This window comes from Suricata suricatta, chromosome 12 (assembly GCF_006229205.1).
Source record: "Suricata suricatta isolate VVHF042 chromosome 12, meerkat_22Aug2017_6uvM2_HiC, whole genome shotgun sequence".
NCBI lineage: Eukaryota > Metazoa > Chordata > Mammalia > Carnivora > Herpestidae > Suricata > Suricata suricatta.
The window spans coordinates 10,292,824-10,309,166 of record NC_043711.1 but is presented as its reverse complement, the minus strand read 5'-3'; the positions used below and the strand labels follow the sequence as shown (position 1 = coordinate 10,309,166).

Below are 16,343 nucleotides of genomic sequence, written 5' to 3'. Positions count from 1 at the left end.
TCCAAATTTCATGCAAATACAATATATTTTGTAAAGAAGACCTACAACCACCTGCAACTCCTTCTATCACAGGACCACAGCCTTGCTACTCAAAGAGTGATTCACGGACCAGGACCTGCAGCATCATTATCACTCAGGAGCTTGTTAGACATGTCAAATTCCTGGGCCTACCAGGACCCACAAAAATCATAATCAGTATTTAAACTAGGATCATAGGTGATTCGTAAGCACTTTGAATTTGGAGAAGTGCTGGTCTAGAACCCTCACATTCTCAATGTGGACTTAGAAGCAGGATGATTATGTGTGTTGGGACCTCACTGCAGGTGTTTAGCTGCAACCCTCAGATATTGCCAACTATGCCCAGGAGGAAAGACATATCTCTGTTTGGAAACTGTGGGCACAGAGTTTGAAAACGGTGGGCATCCTGACAGAATCCAGTCAACACCCATCCCCTTTCTGAGATGATAACTTTGAGAAGATCATTGAATTCTTCAAGCCCCATTTCTCCATGGAGAGTGGAGTTCACAATAGTATTTCCTCAAGAATGCACTTTTATAGAAATTACATCAGGCAATTCCCACAAGCTGCTAAACTTGGATTATACTACAGAAGAAGATCTAAATATGTCTCTTACAATTAACAATTTATAACGACATTTTAAGTAATAGTTCTGAACTTGGGATTTAAGTGTGAAATCCATAATTGTTAGGCAAAATTGTCAGGGAGCCCAGGAGTGTAGTGCCCAATGTTTTATATCAAAGGAACAAACCTCACATCTTTGTTGAAAAGGGGAACATTTACCTTCTAGCAATATTGGGGACTGTGTCCCCACCCCAAGACAATGCTTTGAAGAATCCAAGGGACCTCGTCAGGACCAATTTCTCAGACTTAAACAGGAGAAAATGTTCATTCAGAGTTGGGATATGGTTCTGGGAATCTAGGTCTCTGAAAGGCAGAAGAAATAATAGAAAAAGTAAGAAAAACTGGTTTCAGCTGCCTTATCACTCAGTCTCCTAGGAGCAGAAATTCAACATGAAAAATTTCCTTTCTGTCCACACTGGTGTCCCATAGGGAAATCAGGGCCTAAAGGGTGGAGAAACCAGAGGGAAATGTGCCTAATGAGCAGACCTAACAGGCTGTAAATACCTCCTCTGATGTGGTACCACAGTCTGTGGAACATCAGGCTGGACAAGACATGGTCGTTGTCATTTCCTTTGCAGTCCCAAGTCTGGATTGTCACTGAATTTGACCCATCTCTGCTCTCGCATCTGGGGACAGACCTTCATCCCCCATCTTCTACCAATGAGACAGGTATTTTGTACAGATTATTATTTCACACCAATGATCTTGTGAAAATACTCAAGGGGCCATACAACTTATTGGGTTCAGAATTTTTAAACAGGTAGCAAAAAGAAACGTTCTAATTTTGCTGTCAGAATTGTGAAGTGTTATAATAACTAAAAGTTCATCTGCTATGTACCAGAAATTTCTCAGAACTTTCTATATTATTCTATTTTTTATCCAGGTCTTGGGGAATTTTATTATTTTTCTATGTTGATTTTTGTCGACTTACTCATGTTTCAGTGAGTTCTCAAAACTTCATTCCATTTTGTTTAATCCAGTTCTACTGATACTGCTCTTTAACCTGGTTTCATTTCCTCTGTCATTCTTTGTATTTCATAATGTCTCATTTTCTCAAATTTGCTTCTATATAAGTGAATATGTATGCACATGCTTTTGTAAGGAAAAGATGAACAGAAGATTCTGCTCCTTTTGTAATCATGTCACAATGACAGACAAGGGTGCAGTAAAACAAATGTGAGTACAAAACAATGTATTTGGATAAATCACATGAAGATTATTCTGGGTAAGAGAATAGCTGTCATGGGGTGTGTAGGAGGATTTCACAGAGTCTGGGAGGGACTTTTATTGTTGAACAAGGAACAGAACCATGGCGAATTATGCTCACCAGACTTGTCAAGAAAGTGACTGAAACTCAAAGCATAAGAACAACAGATACTCACACAAAAAAATATGTCACATATGACAAGTGATAAAGAGGCTTACCTCATCCTCTATTGGGGCGTATAAAACCTGATTAATCAAGGTGGGTGTCACTTGTGGGGAGAAGCACTGGGTGTTATATGGAAACAAATTTGACAATAAACTTATAAAAAACTGATTAATCAAATAAATATGGAATAGACACAGGAAAATCAAGTCTGCTCTCTGCTATCTGATAATAAAAATGCCCAACTTATGAGCCATGTTGGTTTATTCTCTAGTGATGTTCAGTCTGTAAGGTGTTTCACATCATTGATATGTCACTACTTTTGTCCTTTAGAGAAATTTATTTTTGCTCTTTAATAATTTTTTGTGGGTATAAGTGAGATATAATTAGGATTGGGTGCCAACCAACATCTTATTCTCTCTCTCTCTCTCTCTCTCTCTCTCTCTCTCTCTCTCTCTCTCTCTCTCTCTCCCCTTTGAACATATTTTTTATTTTTATTTTCAAACAGGTCAGAATATGACCATTCCAAATGGAGCCCCAGCATTATTTTTCCTTAGAATATATGAATAGAACTTTCTGGTACTATTTCTACCTTCTTTCTGGGAAAGGTAATGTGATGTGTATGCATTCATATCCTAAATAGTGTGTTGGGGCAGACTGGGGGAGGTGAGAAGGACATACAAGTAACACACACAAGGAGGACATGGTGCACTGGGTGTGTGGGGGGCGGGGGTCCCCTATTTCAAGGTGACCCTATAAGATACAGGCCAAACTCAATCAATAGATGGTACTGAAGGATGCCAAGGATGCTATTGCAACCAGATTAATAAAGTGCAAAAGGTCCATATTGTGAACAAGGAATTCACTGTGTCTTAAATTTTAAGCAGCTGCAAGGCCAAATGGATCTACGAAGTTCACTACAAGTACCTCTTATCACTCTCCCTCTGGTCCACTCCTCTCTTTACACTGGCTTCCTTCTGAGCCTTGATTTTCTCAGAAAACTGTTTCCGCAGGGTCTTTGCATTGTCCTTCCCCCTGTCAGAAAGACTTCTTGTCTTAACTCTCTGTTCCTTGAGGTCTCTGTTCAAACATAAAATTCTTACCAATCCTGACTGAACACCCAACATAACAGCCCATCCACTCTTTCCATTAATTTGCTTTCATTTTCTTCATAGCATCAGTCCACACCTCAGGATTATTTAATTTTTAGATATATGTATATCTTATCATCGTCACTGAATATTATATACTTTTACTTATCAGCACCCTCTACTTTCTGACCTAGAAATACTGAAAACATGGCCAATGCTCTATATGTTCCTCAAATGCATGAAATCGTTGAATTGAATAATAATTGAATAATAATCCAAATGCATGTGCAATACCTGGCCTTTGAAGGAACATCTGAGGTTGGGATGAATATTTTTAATAAGAGAGGAAATGGGGATCCTCTCAAGGGCACACATCCATTCACAGAATACTGAAGTGACTTTCTTGACTGGAAAATGCAAATTGTGGCATATCAACAATGTGAACCATGTCTATTTATGTGAAAAAAAATCATGTTATTTTCCCCTTTCTTGGTAGTCATCTCCTCCACATGGAATCAGAAAATAATACAAAATTTTCAAAATTTCTTCTCATGGGATTTTCAGAGGAACCAGAACTGCAGCCCCTCATATTTGGGCTTTTCCTCTTCATGTACCTGGTCACTGTGTTTGGAAATGTGCTCATCATCCTGGTCGTCAGCTTTGACACCCACCTCCACACCCCTATGTACTTCTTCCTCACCAACTTGTCCCTTGTAGACATCTGCTTCACCTCTACTGTCATCCCAAAGATGCTGTGGAACATCCAGACTCAGAGCAAAGCCATAACCTATGCAGGCTGCATCACACAGATTTATTTTCTTGTACTCTTTGCCGTGCTAGACATCTTCCTCCTGAGCATGATGGCCTATGACCGCTTTGTGGCCATCTGTCACCCCCTGCACTACATGGTCATTATGAGACCCAGGCTCTGTGGACTACTAGTCCTGGTGTGCTGGATCCTGAGTGCCCTGCATTCCTTGTTAGAAAGCTTAATGATGTTGCAGTTGTCCTTCTCTACAGAGGTAGAAATCCCCCACTTTTTCTGTGAGCTCAATCAGATGATCCAACTTGCCTGTTCTGACACCTTTCACAATAACATGGTGATGTACTTTGCAGCTATGCTGCTGGGTGTTGGTCCCTTTTTGGGGATACTTTACTCTTACTCTAAGATAGTTTCCTCCATATGTGGAATCTCATCAGCTCAGGGCAAGTATAAAGCATTTTCCACCTGTGCTTCTCACCTCTCAGTTGTCTTCTTATTTTACTGTACGGTCCTGGGAGTGTATCTTAGCTCTGCTGCTACCCCGAGCTCCCACTCCAGTGCAAAAGCCTCGGTGATGTACACGGTGGTCACGCCCATGCTGAACCCCTTCATCTACAGCCTGAGGAACAAAGACGTTAAAAAGGCTCTGATGAGATTCTCTGGGATGGCAGCTATAAAAGGGCCAATTGTCCTGTGCTGAGAAGTGCCCATGATTGCAGGGCCCAAAGCCTGGCCTAAATGTAGAGATTCCTTGATCAGATTGTGGAGGTGGAACATGACTCTTCTGTTCCCTTGAATTTTAAGTTTTTTAATATCAACCTCTCTGCACTATTTAGGTAACTTGCTTTGTTAAGCTTTCTGATATCTCTAATATCCAAGAGATTTTCCCTTTGTCATTTCCAACTCTCCCAACGTGATTCCTCACCTTGGAAGTGAAATATTTGGAACATTTCACTCTTTCAAAGAAGTACATGGATCTGTTAAGAATAATTTCTTCTCAAATAAACTATATCATTGTTTTTTTTAATTTTGTTTGACAAAAAAACAGTCATAAGTTATTCTACTCCTGTGAAAAGCCTACTCTTGGCCATGACTGCTATTGATATAAGTGTATAAGAGAGAAAGATCTGAGACGTCTGTGTTTCACTCTTGTGAACATCATTCCTTTGTATATCACTGATGTAATGGCTGTTATAGCTGATCATGGACATTTTTATACACATTAAAATCCTGTTCTGTTACACAGCTTTGTCCACCATGCCTACCATAATCACTGGCAAAATAAATAATAATAAAATACACGTCTCCAATGGAATCTACACAGAAAGACAAATATGGAAAATGTAACTTGATATAATATGGACTTAGAGTCCAACTTGACTTTATGTATAATGAAGCAAATATTAAATCACACATTTGTTACTGTGGAAAATCTTTCTTTCTCAGGTGCTTTATCTGCTCATTGAATTACGGAAAATCAGGGCCCATATGTAAGGTGTATTCATTAAGACAAAAGGCTGGTGGCATGTTTGGGGCTGTATTAACTCACTTTATGGTTTCTGTTCAAAAATTTGCAGTGCCACCTACAGGTAATATTCCTTCCATTTTTCTAAATGAGATGTCTCCCACTATTTGAAATTTTTCCATAACCACTAAAGGGGCAGCAAATTCACAATATCAGTATCATCCATTATACATCCTTTTCCTAATCATGATAAGGCTCACCAGCAAGCATGGTTTCTACTTCAGGCATGTTATAATATCTGAATAACAAGCTTTGTGCAAATATTCATGTCCTTGCAACTTTTACATGTTATCTCAAAGTGGTTCAATTAATTCATTTTTTAAATATAGTGATGTGAAATAAACCTGGAAAACAGAGTAATCATGAATGTTACCTTCAACTATCAGAACAAATGCCTAGAATAAGAAGAATCAGATTATGACAAGTGCCTTCTTTTCTGCCTGATTGATTATTACACCAGTTACTAGTGCTGCATAGAAAGCATCCTCAAACAATGTAGCTTAACATAATGTCATTCTTATTGACTAGGATTGTAGGATAAGGAGTTGTTCTGATCTCTGCTGGGTTTCCCATTAAACCATAGTCAGGTGCTCCTCTACATTGTGTTTCTGAGACTCATTCATGATGTGTCTCCTTCCAACCATAGAATGTGCTCTTCTGTCTTGAACCAATTTATGTCATTTTACTCCTTTTATATAGTAGGCTCATCTTCTAGTCTACAAAAAAAGGGGGGGGTTATCAAACATTCATTGTTTTAATTTAATCCCAGGATCTTTTTTTAAAATAAGTGTTTATTGTCAAAGTGGTTTCCATATAACACCCAGTGCTTCTCCCCACAAGTGTCCCCTACCATGACCATCACTCCCTTCCCACATCTCCTTCCCCCTTCAGTCCATGGTTTGTTTTCAGTATTCAATAGTCTCTCATGATTTGTGTCCCTTACTCACATGTGAACTTTTGCTTTTTCACTGTTGGTAGCAAGATCTCCCTCCTCATTAGGTGTGACTCAGCTCCCTGTACTCCAGGTCTGACCATGAGTCAGGAAACAGTAGAATTTTAAAGTCTAATTAATTTATTGGAGAATTATTACACACAATAAACTACATATTTCAAGTATTCAACCTTAAGAATTGAAAGAATCATTGAAAACTCAGGGGTACATACTGTATGGTTCCATTTATATAGAGTTAAAGAAGGTGTAAAATAAGTTTTAACTGCTTCTTTATGCAACTGGTAGGATGTAATCCCTCTAGCTTTGGTTTTCTCTGAAGGCTATGTGAAAGATAAACATAACTTCTAGGGATGTAGTGAGGAAACATAAAATGTGTGGAAATACTTTGTTGGATCCAAAGAATGTTCAAGAGTAAGGGCTATGTGCATGTAGATCTATGTGTATTTTTGTACATTTTTCTTTCAAACACATTCATATTCACATATGTATATGCATGAAATTCATAATCCTCATTGGAAATTATTATAACCTATATGCTGCATTGAAAGAAAGCTTGAGAGAAACTGGGAGAGTAAGAAAAGGAAGAGAATGAAGGTTTTTATTAACATGGAATTCTAGGAATGTAGAAATTTAGACAAAAAAGCTACAGTAGAACAGGTGGCCTTAACATTAATAATAAATGCCTTTACATATCCTAATACTCAGAGGTCTCAAAGACAGATCCATATTTACATTTATGCAGGAGACATTCTCTGTACCAGCTAATAAGCCAAATATCCCCAAACTAACCTTATTTATTTCTTCTACTTAAGAAGGGTTTCAACACAAAACAGCCTTATCCAAGGAAGATAAGCGAGTGATTTAAGAGGCTCAAATTTCTTTTATTAAAAAAAATTGGGGCACCTGGGTAGTTCAGTCAGTAAACTACCACTCAGGTACATGAGTTTGAGCCCTGCTTTGGGTTCTCTGATGAGAGCTCAGAGCCTGGAGCCTCTTTCACATTCTGTCTCCCTCTATTTCTGTCCTGCCCCCACTTGCATTTTCTCTCTCTCTCAAAAAAATCATTAAAAATTTATTGGATAAATGTCTTTGTTATTGACTATTGCTGCTATATCCAGTTACCATACTAAGGGTTTAAAAGAAAAATATTTCTACTCTTCTAGGTCTGGAGGTCAATGCCAAAAGTGAATCTCATTGGGCTAAAAGTAAGATGTCTCTGCAAGACACAAGACAGCTTGAATTACTGCCCAGTTGGGTGGTTTCAGGTCACCAATTTTTTTCCACAAAAATGCATGTCCTTCCAACCTCTACTGGTTATCTGAATAAAATCCTCAGTGGAGTCACTATTAATAGTCATCCAAAATAAACTTGAATAACAAAATGATCATGAATGTTGCTGCATAGCAAGACATAATGAAAGCAAATCAATTTGTAGAATGTCTTTAGTATCAAGTGAATTGTATGGTGATGAGTTGTTCTAATCTCTGTTGATCTCCTCAAAGATCTTGAATCAGGTTTGTGTGACCTGTGAAGGCTTGGCTGATCTTTCCAGGGCATTCTAAAATACTTGGGTCTTGGCTAGATAGCTGTGACTGATCCAGTGTGGCCTTGGCTTGGAAAACTGTGCTGTGTTGCACATGTCTTCACTTCCTCTGGCAGCTCATCTGGTTTTATTCTCTTTTCAGAACAGAGTTTCAAGAGAAAGTAGCAGAAATGCACAAGGCCTCTAAGGTCCACTGTCACTTCTATGATATTTTGCTGGATACAGTAAATAAAAAATCCTAATCCATCCAGAATCAAAGGTGGAAGAATAGTCTCCACCTCCTGATGGAAGGTACTGCACACATTGCCAAAGACATGACTACAGAGAAACACGGGGATTTGGTGCCATCTCTGAAAATATTCTGCCACGGCTGTTAATTTCAATTCAAATGGTTTATTTCCAATTCCACATTCAGCAGTGGAATGATCTCAGAGAACACAGTGAGAATGAATTAGGTGTCTAATGAGTAGTTATGGAAATTCTATTCCAAAGGGTCAGGCTTCTCTCCAAATGTAAATATTTCCTCTATGCCCCTTGCCTATAAATTACCATTCTTAGTCTAAAAAGAGATCAAATAAGTGAAATATTTTCTTTCTAGATGCCTCAGAGAGACCAGGGGCTCATATCTAACTCATTGATTAGTGGAGCTAGCAATTGTTCTATCACTGATGCTATCTTCACAGCATCATTCTGTAGATACTATTTTCCTATTGATAGACCTCGCCATTGACATACTTATAATGGTTTTCACTCTGGTATCTATTTCTATGGGGATAATTCACTAGGATGAGGTGACACGTGAAATGCAATGAAAGACAGAGACATAGGAATATTTTTCTTCATTTTTCCAACACTATTGAAATGTAATTGACATACAAAATTGTGGAAGTTTAAGCATACAACTTGGTGATTTCATATACATATATGTGGTGAAATGATCACCACAATAGGTTAGTGAAAACATCCATCACTTCACATAGTTTGCATTTCTTTTTGTTGTAAGAACATTTACTATATACTCTGTTACAACATTTAAGTATACAACACAATAGAGTTAATTATAATGAACATGTTTTACATAGGCTTTCACTGACACCAACTTATTTCCCCAAACCCTAGCCACTAGTAAACATCAACCTATTCTCTGTTAAGATTTTTACATTTCACATGTGAGATCATACAGTATTTGTCTTTCTCTACTTCATTTACCATAATGCCCTAGAGGTCCATCCACAGTTGAGCAAAGGAAAAAATGCCTTCCTTTTTATTGCTGAACTCCGCTGATAGATATGCCATCATTATTCATTTATCTATTGATGGATGCTGGGCTGTTTCCAAATCTTGTCTATCCTAAATAATGCTGTAGTGAATATAAGAGTACAGATATCTGAGATTCTCACAAATTTGTGGGATTTAAAACACACACTTGTGAATGATTAATGTGTGAAAGAAGAAATGGGAAACAAATCTTAAAAATCTTGAATCAAATGAAAATGGAATCACAGTACATCACAATTTATGGTATGTTACAAAAGCAGCTTCAATAGAGAAGTTTATATCAATAAATGCCTACATTGAGACAAATAAAAAGACTTTAAGTAAATAACCTAATCTTTGATTCAAATGTCTATAGGAAGAAGTGCCAACTAAGTCCAAATCAGCAGAAAAAAAAGAAATAATTATCAGAGAATGCGTAAATGATATATAGACCAGAAAGCCAATAGAAAAGATTAACAAAGTGAAGGGCCAATTTTTTAAAGTGAAGCAATAAAATTGACAAGTCCTTAGATAGGCAAAGAGAAAAAAGGATGAGAAGGCTCAAATAAATAAAATCATCAGCAAAATATTATACCTTACAATCAATATCATAGAAAGGCACAGAATCATAGGAAACTACTATGAATGATCTCACTCCAACAATTTGGGCAATTTAGAAAAAAATTGATAAATCCCTAGAAACATACAACTTACCAAGACAAAATCAGGAAATATATGAAATATGAACAGACCAATAATGAGGAAGGGTATTAAATCAGTAATCAGAAATCTCCCAGCAAATAAAATCCCATGTGCAGAGAGCTTCATAGGTGAGTTCTACTAATCATGTAAAGAAGAATTAATGACAATTCTTCTCAGACACTTCCATAAACTAGAGGGGAGGACACATTTTCAAACTCATTTTCCAAGGCCAGCTTTACCCTAGTCCCAAAGCCAGGAAAGGCCAGTACGCAAAAAAAAAAAAAAAAAAAAAAAAAAAAAAAAAAAAAAAAAAAAAAAAAAAAAAAAAAAAAAAAAAAAAAAAAAAAAAACTATGGACCAATATCCCTGGTGAACACAGACACAAAAATTTTCAAAAATACTAGCAAACTGAATCAAAGAGCACATGAAGGGATTTTACACCATGATCAAGTGGGATTTATCCCTGGGATACAAGGATGGCTGAGCACAAACAAATCAATAAATATGAGACACCCCATGCATATGGTGAAATATAAGAACCATATGATCATCTCAATACATGCAGGAAAAGCATTTGACAAAATACAATATCCTTTAAAGGTTTCTTTAAAATTTTTTTCACAAACTGGGTATAAAAGGAACACACTTCAACATAAAAAGTAAAAAGCTATATATGACAGACCCACAATAACATTGTACTCAATGGTGAAAGGTTAGAAAATTTCTCTTCTCTGCAGCAATACAAGGGGGTCTTCTCTCATCAATCTTATTCAACATAATCCTGCATGTCCCTGCTAGATCAATCAAGCGAGATTAAGAAAATAAAAAGCATCCGGACGTCTTCTTTGGAAAAGTGTCTATTCATGTCTTTTGCCCATTTCCTCACTGCATTACAAATAAGAAAGAAACAAGTAAAACTGTCTTTATTTAAAGATGGTATGAACTGAATATAGAAAGTTCTGTAGACTCAGGGCACCCGGATGGCTCAGTTGGCTAAGAGTCTGACTTTGGCTTATATCATGATCTCATGGTTCATGAGTTTAAACCCTACATCAGGCTCTATGCTGACAGCTCAGACCCTGGAGACTGCTTTGGATTCTGAGTCTCCCTCTTCCTCTGCCCCTCCCCCACTCATGATCTGTCTCTCAAAAATAAATAGTGAAAAATATTTTTAAGAAAATCCTGTAGACTCAGTCCTTAAGAGCACTCTCACAGTGATGAGAAATGAGTAATGTGTAGAATTGTTGAATCATGATGTTGTACTGCACTATATTGTTCTGTATGTTGATTTTATGTCCTGCACCAATGAACCTTATTGAATACAAAATTATGGGGCGCCTGGGTGGCTGTTGGTTAAGCATTTGACTTCAGCTCAGGTCATGATCTCACAGTCTGTGGGTTCGAGCCCCGCATCAGGCTCTGTGCTGACACCTCAAAGCCTGAAGCCTGTTTCTGATTCTGTGTCTCTCTCTCTCTCTGCCCCTCCCCCATTCATGCTCGCTCTCTCTCTCTCTCTCTCTCTCAAAAATAAACTATAAAAATTTAAAAAAAAGAAAATTACACTTATGGTAGACCTTTTGCAGAGATGGCACCAATTTACCACTTATCTCTGTATCCATGTATTTTGGTGTTTTTTTTAATGTTTTTTTATTTATTTTTGAGAAACAGAGACAGCATGAGCAGGGAAAGGTCAGAGAGAGAGAGAGAGGGAGACACAGCATCCTAAGCAGGCTCCAGGCTCTGAGCTAGCTGTCAGCCCAGAGCCCAAAGTGGGGTTCGAACCCACGAATCGTGAGGTCACGACCTGAGTCAAAGCCAGAAGTCAGACGCTTAATCAACTGAGCCACCCAGGTGCCCCTGTTTCCATGTACTTTGAAATGTGACTGTGAAGCTCCCCGCATTGAGAGGTGGAGTCTATTTACACACCTTTGAATCTGGACTGAATTTAGCATTTTGCTTGCCTTGGCTAAGATTGTATGGTGAAAATGACAGTGTGCCTGAAGGATCTTTGGTGTTTTTCAGCTACACTCTTAGAACCCTGACTCTGCCATGGAAATAAGTCCATGCTAGCCTTCTGTAGGAAGAGAAATCATGTGAAGCAGAGTCCTATTGCTCTAATGAAGGCCAACCTAGGTCAACCTGTCACCAGCAAGTCCCCAAATGTGAGAACACAGCCAAAATTAACAGAGCTCTTCCAGCTGACCCACAGCTGATTACCGCTTCATGAGGAAACCAACAAAGACCAGAAGACTTCCCTAACACAGATTCCCAAGTGATGATGGAGCAAGAATGTATTATGATGACCAAAATAAGTCAATCAGAAAAAGAGTAAGATCATATGACTTCACTCATATGTGGAATTTAAGAGGAAAAAAAAAACAGATGAACATAAGGGAGGGAGAAGTGAGGGAAACAAACCAGAAGAGACTCTTGATGATAGAGAACAAACTATGGGTTGACAGAGGGAGGGGGGAGAGATGGGCTAAATGGGTGATGTTACTAAGGAGAGCATTTGTTGTGATGAGCACTGGGTATGTAAGTAATGAATCACTGGATTTTACTTCTGAACCAATGGTGCATTACATGTTAACTGACTAAAACATAAATTTAAAAAAATTTTAATGCATTATCTTAAATCATTTACTTTTGGCATGGCTTGTCATGCAGCAGTAGCTTACTGATACAATAATCAATGTAAATAGAACTGAGAATATTAAGAATAATCTATTGTTTCTTGTTTTGGTATTTGTTATGATATTGGAGGGGATCATTCATAATAACCTGGTTATTCACATTTATTTTAGATAACTGTACTCAAAAGTTACTACCACTGAGTTTCTTTTCTAGATAACAGTAGAGATTGTAAAGACGTGTATGTTTTTCCACAGATAACTTGTGGGACTCTCAGCCACAAGTCTCTATTCTCAGAGCATCACTGCGCATGAAATAAAGCTCTTGTCTGAGTCATCCTTTGATCATGAGGATGGAAGAGATTTTAGAGCATAAAAAAGATAAAGAAACTAATGACAGAGTAAATACACTTATTGCTCACTCACACTATAATTTTTAGGACATCATTTTTAAAGGGAGAGATATTAAGTTTAGGGTAATGGAAATAATAGTATTTGTAGGCAGCACTGGGAATTTTCAAACAGAAACAGCAAAATCATCCAATTAAATAGTACAAAGTCTGCCACTAAATTCTTTACTCCAATTAATAATACCCTTTAAACATGGAGACCAAATATCCCTCACTTCAATGGGTAGATGTACATCACCAAAAACATATTTTCTGCAATAATATATGGATGACTCAAAATCTTACTTCATCGATTTTCAGGTCTTCTTTAATACTAAATCCATATTACATCAGTCACTTGGTTTATTCAAATTTGTTTTTTCTGTAGATTACACTTGGAGCATGTTTTACATAAGCAATTTTTGCCTTTTGCCTTACTATTCTGTTCCAGGGCTACTGTGGATGCTGAGTTGATAAGAAAACAGGATCCTAATGAGAATCCTAGAACCCCATGACTGATTACAAAACAAACTAGTATGTTAAAGTCTACATTATCAGGAAGAGCATTTAAGGTAGAATGTAGAAAGGAATGGCAGATATAGAGTGGGAAAAAAAAACCCTGTGATCTCACAATTTTCTCTCAATAAAATTATAAATGGCCTCAGTCACCAAATGTAGTTGATTCAATAAAACTAGGACAGTTCATTTCTATATGAGGCAAATGGGATACTCGCAATTGTTTCTGATTCAAGGTAGGGACTAACTTTAGAAATTGAATGCTGAGAATGAACTGAGGGTTGAGGGGGAAGGGAGAGGGGGGAAAAGAGGTGGTGGTGATGGTGGAGGGCACTTAAGGGGAAGAGCACTGGGTGTTGTATGGAAAACAATTTGACAATAAAATATTATGGAGAGAAAAAAAAAGGAAAGACTGTTGGGTATCAGAAGGAGCAGAAAGTTAAACACAGGGATTAATTTAAATTCAATAAAGCAGTTGAACTTTAGAAAAACTGAAACTCTAGGATATAAATAGAGGGATTAAGATCTCTCTAATAATCTGATTAAAGAATCACAAATTCAGGCTATTAAGCATTTAGCCTGCAATGACTAGTACTTCTTAAGAAATGGCCTTTTCATGGCTTCCCTCAGAAAAATATGCTTAGAGCCTCTTTTATGTCTTTGTTCCTCAGGCTGTAGATGAAGGGGTTCAGCATGGGCGTGACTACCGTGTACATCACTGAGGCTGTTGCACTTGAGTATAAGCTCTGGATAGCAGCAGAATTAAGGTACAATCCTAGACTGGTACAGTAGAATAAGGAGACGACTGAGAGGTGAGATGCACAGGTGGAAAATGCTTTATACTTGCCCCGAACTGATGACATCCCACATATGGAGAAAACTAATGTAGAGTAAGAGTAAAGGACCCCAGCCAAGGGAACACCGCCCAACAGCACAGTTGTAAAACATGTTACCATGTCGTTAAAAAAGGTGTCAGAACAGGTAAGTTGGATCATCTGATTGAGTTCACAGAAAAAAATGGGGGATTTCCATGCCTGTACAGAAGGACAGCTGCAACACCATTAAGGTTTGTAACAAGGAATTCAGAACACCGATGATCTAGGACACCAGAAACAGCAGTCCACAGAACTGGGGGTTCATGGTGACTGTGTAGCACAGTGAGTGACAGATGGCCACAAAGCGGTCATATGCCATCATTCAGGAGGAAGTTGTCCAAAACTACAAAGAGTATGAAAACGTATATCTGCATGATGCAGCTTTCGTAAGTTATGACATTTCTCTGTGTTTGTATATTCGCCAGCATCTTGGGGACAGTGGTGGAGGTGACACAGACGTTTACAAAGGATAGATTGGCAAGGAAGAAGTACATGGGGGTGTGGAGGTGGGAGTCAGAGTTTTACAGCCAGGATAATGAACAGGTTTCCAAGTATGGTGACCAAGTACATGGACAGGAACAGCCCACAGATGAAGGGCTGCAATTCTGTTTCCTTTGAAAATCCCAGAAGAAGAAATTCTGAACATCGTGTGTCATTGTCTAGTTCCATGTAGTTGATTGATATGACTACCAAAATAAGAGAAGAGCATGACACAATCATGCATTACTAACCTTGCTGATACATTATTGATTATATTCTGCACTCAAGAAGTTAATTTTTTATATTTGTGTCTGGAACGTGATAAAAACACTAAAACCTAGGAATAAAAGGAAACTATCTCAACATAAAGCCATTTATGAAAAACCCACAGCAAACATGATACTCAATGGTGATAGAGTATACATTTTCCTATATGATCAGGGTCAGGAATAAGGAAAGGATGCTCATTTTCACAATTTCTACTCAACATAACCCTGGAAATTCTAGCCAGAGCAGTTAAAGAAAGAGAAAAGAAGAAAAGATATCCAAACTGGAAGAAAAAAAATTTTATGGATGTAGATGATGTGATCTTATATGTAGAAAATCCTAAAGATGCCACAAAATGACTAATATCACTAACAAATCAATTCATACAGGTAGCTAAATACAAAGCCAACCCTCAAAATGTCAACTGCAGTTTTACATACAAAGAGTGAACAATCTGAAAATGAAATAAAATAATTCCATTTATGTGACATCCAAAGGATTAAGACTATCACCTCATACTAGGCAGAATGACTAATATAAAAAGACAAGAAATAAGTGCTGGTGAGGATATGGAGAAGAGGGAATACTCATTCTCTGTTGATGGGAATGCAAACTGGTGCAGCCACTGTGGAAAATTGTAGGAAGGCTCCTGAAAAAATTAAAAATAGAAATACCACATGATCAAGTAATTCCATTACTGGGTATTTACCTGAAGAAAACAAAAACACTAATTCAAAAATATATGCGAACCCCATGTTTATTGCATTGTTTGCAATAGCCAATATATGGAAGTATATCAAGTGTTCATTGATAGATTAATGGATAAAGTTAATTGGTATATATAGATAGATAGATAGATAGATAGATAGATAGATAGATATACATATATGTCTATCTGACTTATTTCACTTAGTATAGCACCTTGCAGATCCATCCATATTATTGGAAATGGCAAGATCTCATTTTTTATGACTGATTTTCAATGTTGTGTATATTCCATTTTTATATATTCCACTATATATATAAAATTGAATATTAGTCATAAAAAATGGGATCTTCCCATTTGCTATAACATGGATGGATCTACAAGTTGTTATACTAAGTGAAATAAGTCAGATAAAGACAATTACTCTATGATCTCACTTATATGTATAATCCAAAACACAGAGCAAATGAACAGACATTTAAATACAGATGACATTGGCTAAACGGGGTCTTTTGTGGTTCCATATGAATTTGAGGATAGTTTGTTCTAGTTTGGAGAAGAATATTGGTGCAATTTTGATGGGGATGGCATTGAATGTGTAGATTGCTTTGGGTAGTAATGACATTTTCACAATGT

At 37.4% G+C, this 16,343-nt stretch overlaps 1 protein-coding gene and 1 pseudogene across 1 annotated transcript; one reads left to right on the top strand and one right to left on the bottom strand.

Moving 5' to 3' along the window:
• The first annotated feature begins 3,548 nt into the window (after positions 1-3,548).
• On the top strand, positions 3,549-4,565 carry LOC115274352 (olfactory receptor-like protein OLF4). Its single transcript, XM_029917813.1, has one exon. It carries the CDS (start codon positions 3,549-3,551, stop codon positions 4,563-4,565), a length of 1,017 nt encoding a protein of 338 aa, XP_029773673.1.
• A 9,428-nt stretch (positions 4,566-13,993) lies between these two features.
• LOC115273546 lies at positions 13,994-14,923 on the bottom strand (annotated as a pseudogene).
• Positions 14,924-16,343: the final 1,420 nt, after the last annotated feature.

Excerpts from the sequence above, each read along its gene's own strand:
- LOC115274352 (XM_029917813.1), top strand. The coding sequence starts at position 3,549 with ATGTCTATTTATGTGAAAAAAAATCATGTTATTTTCCCCTTTCTTGGT.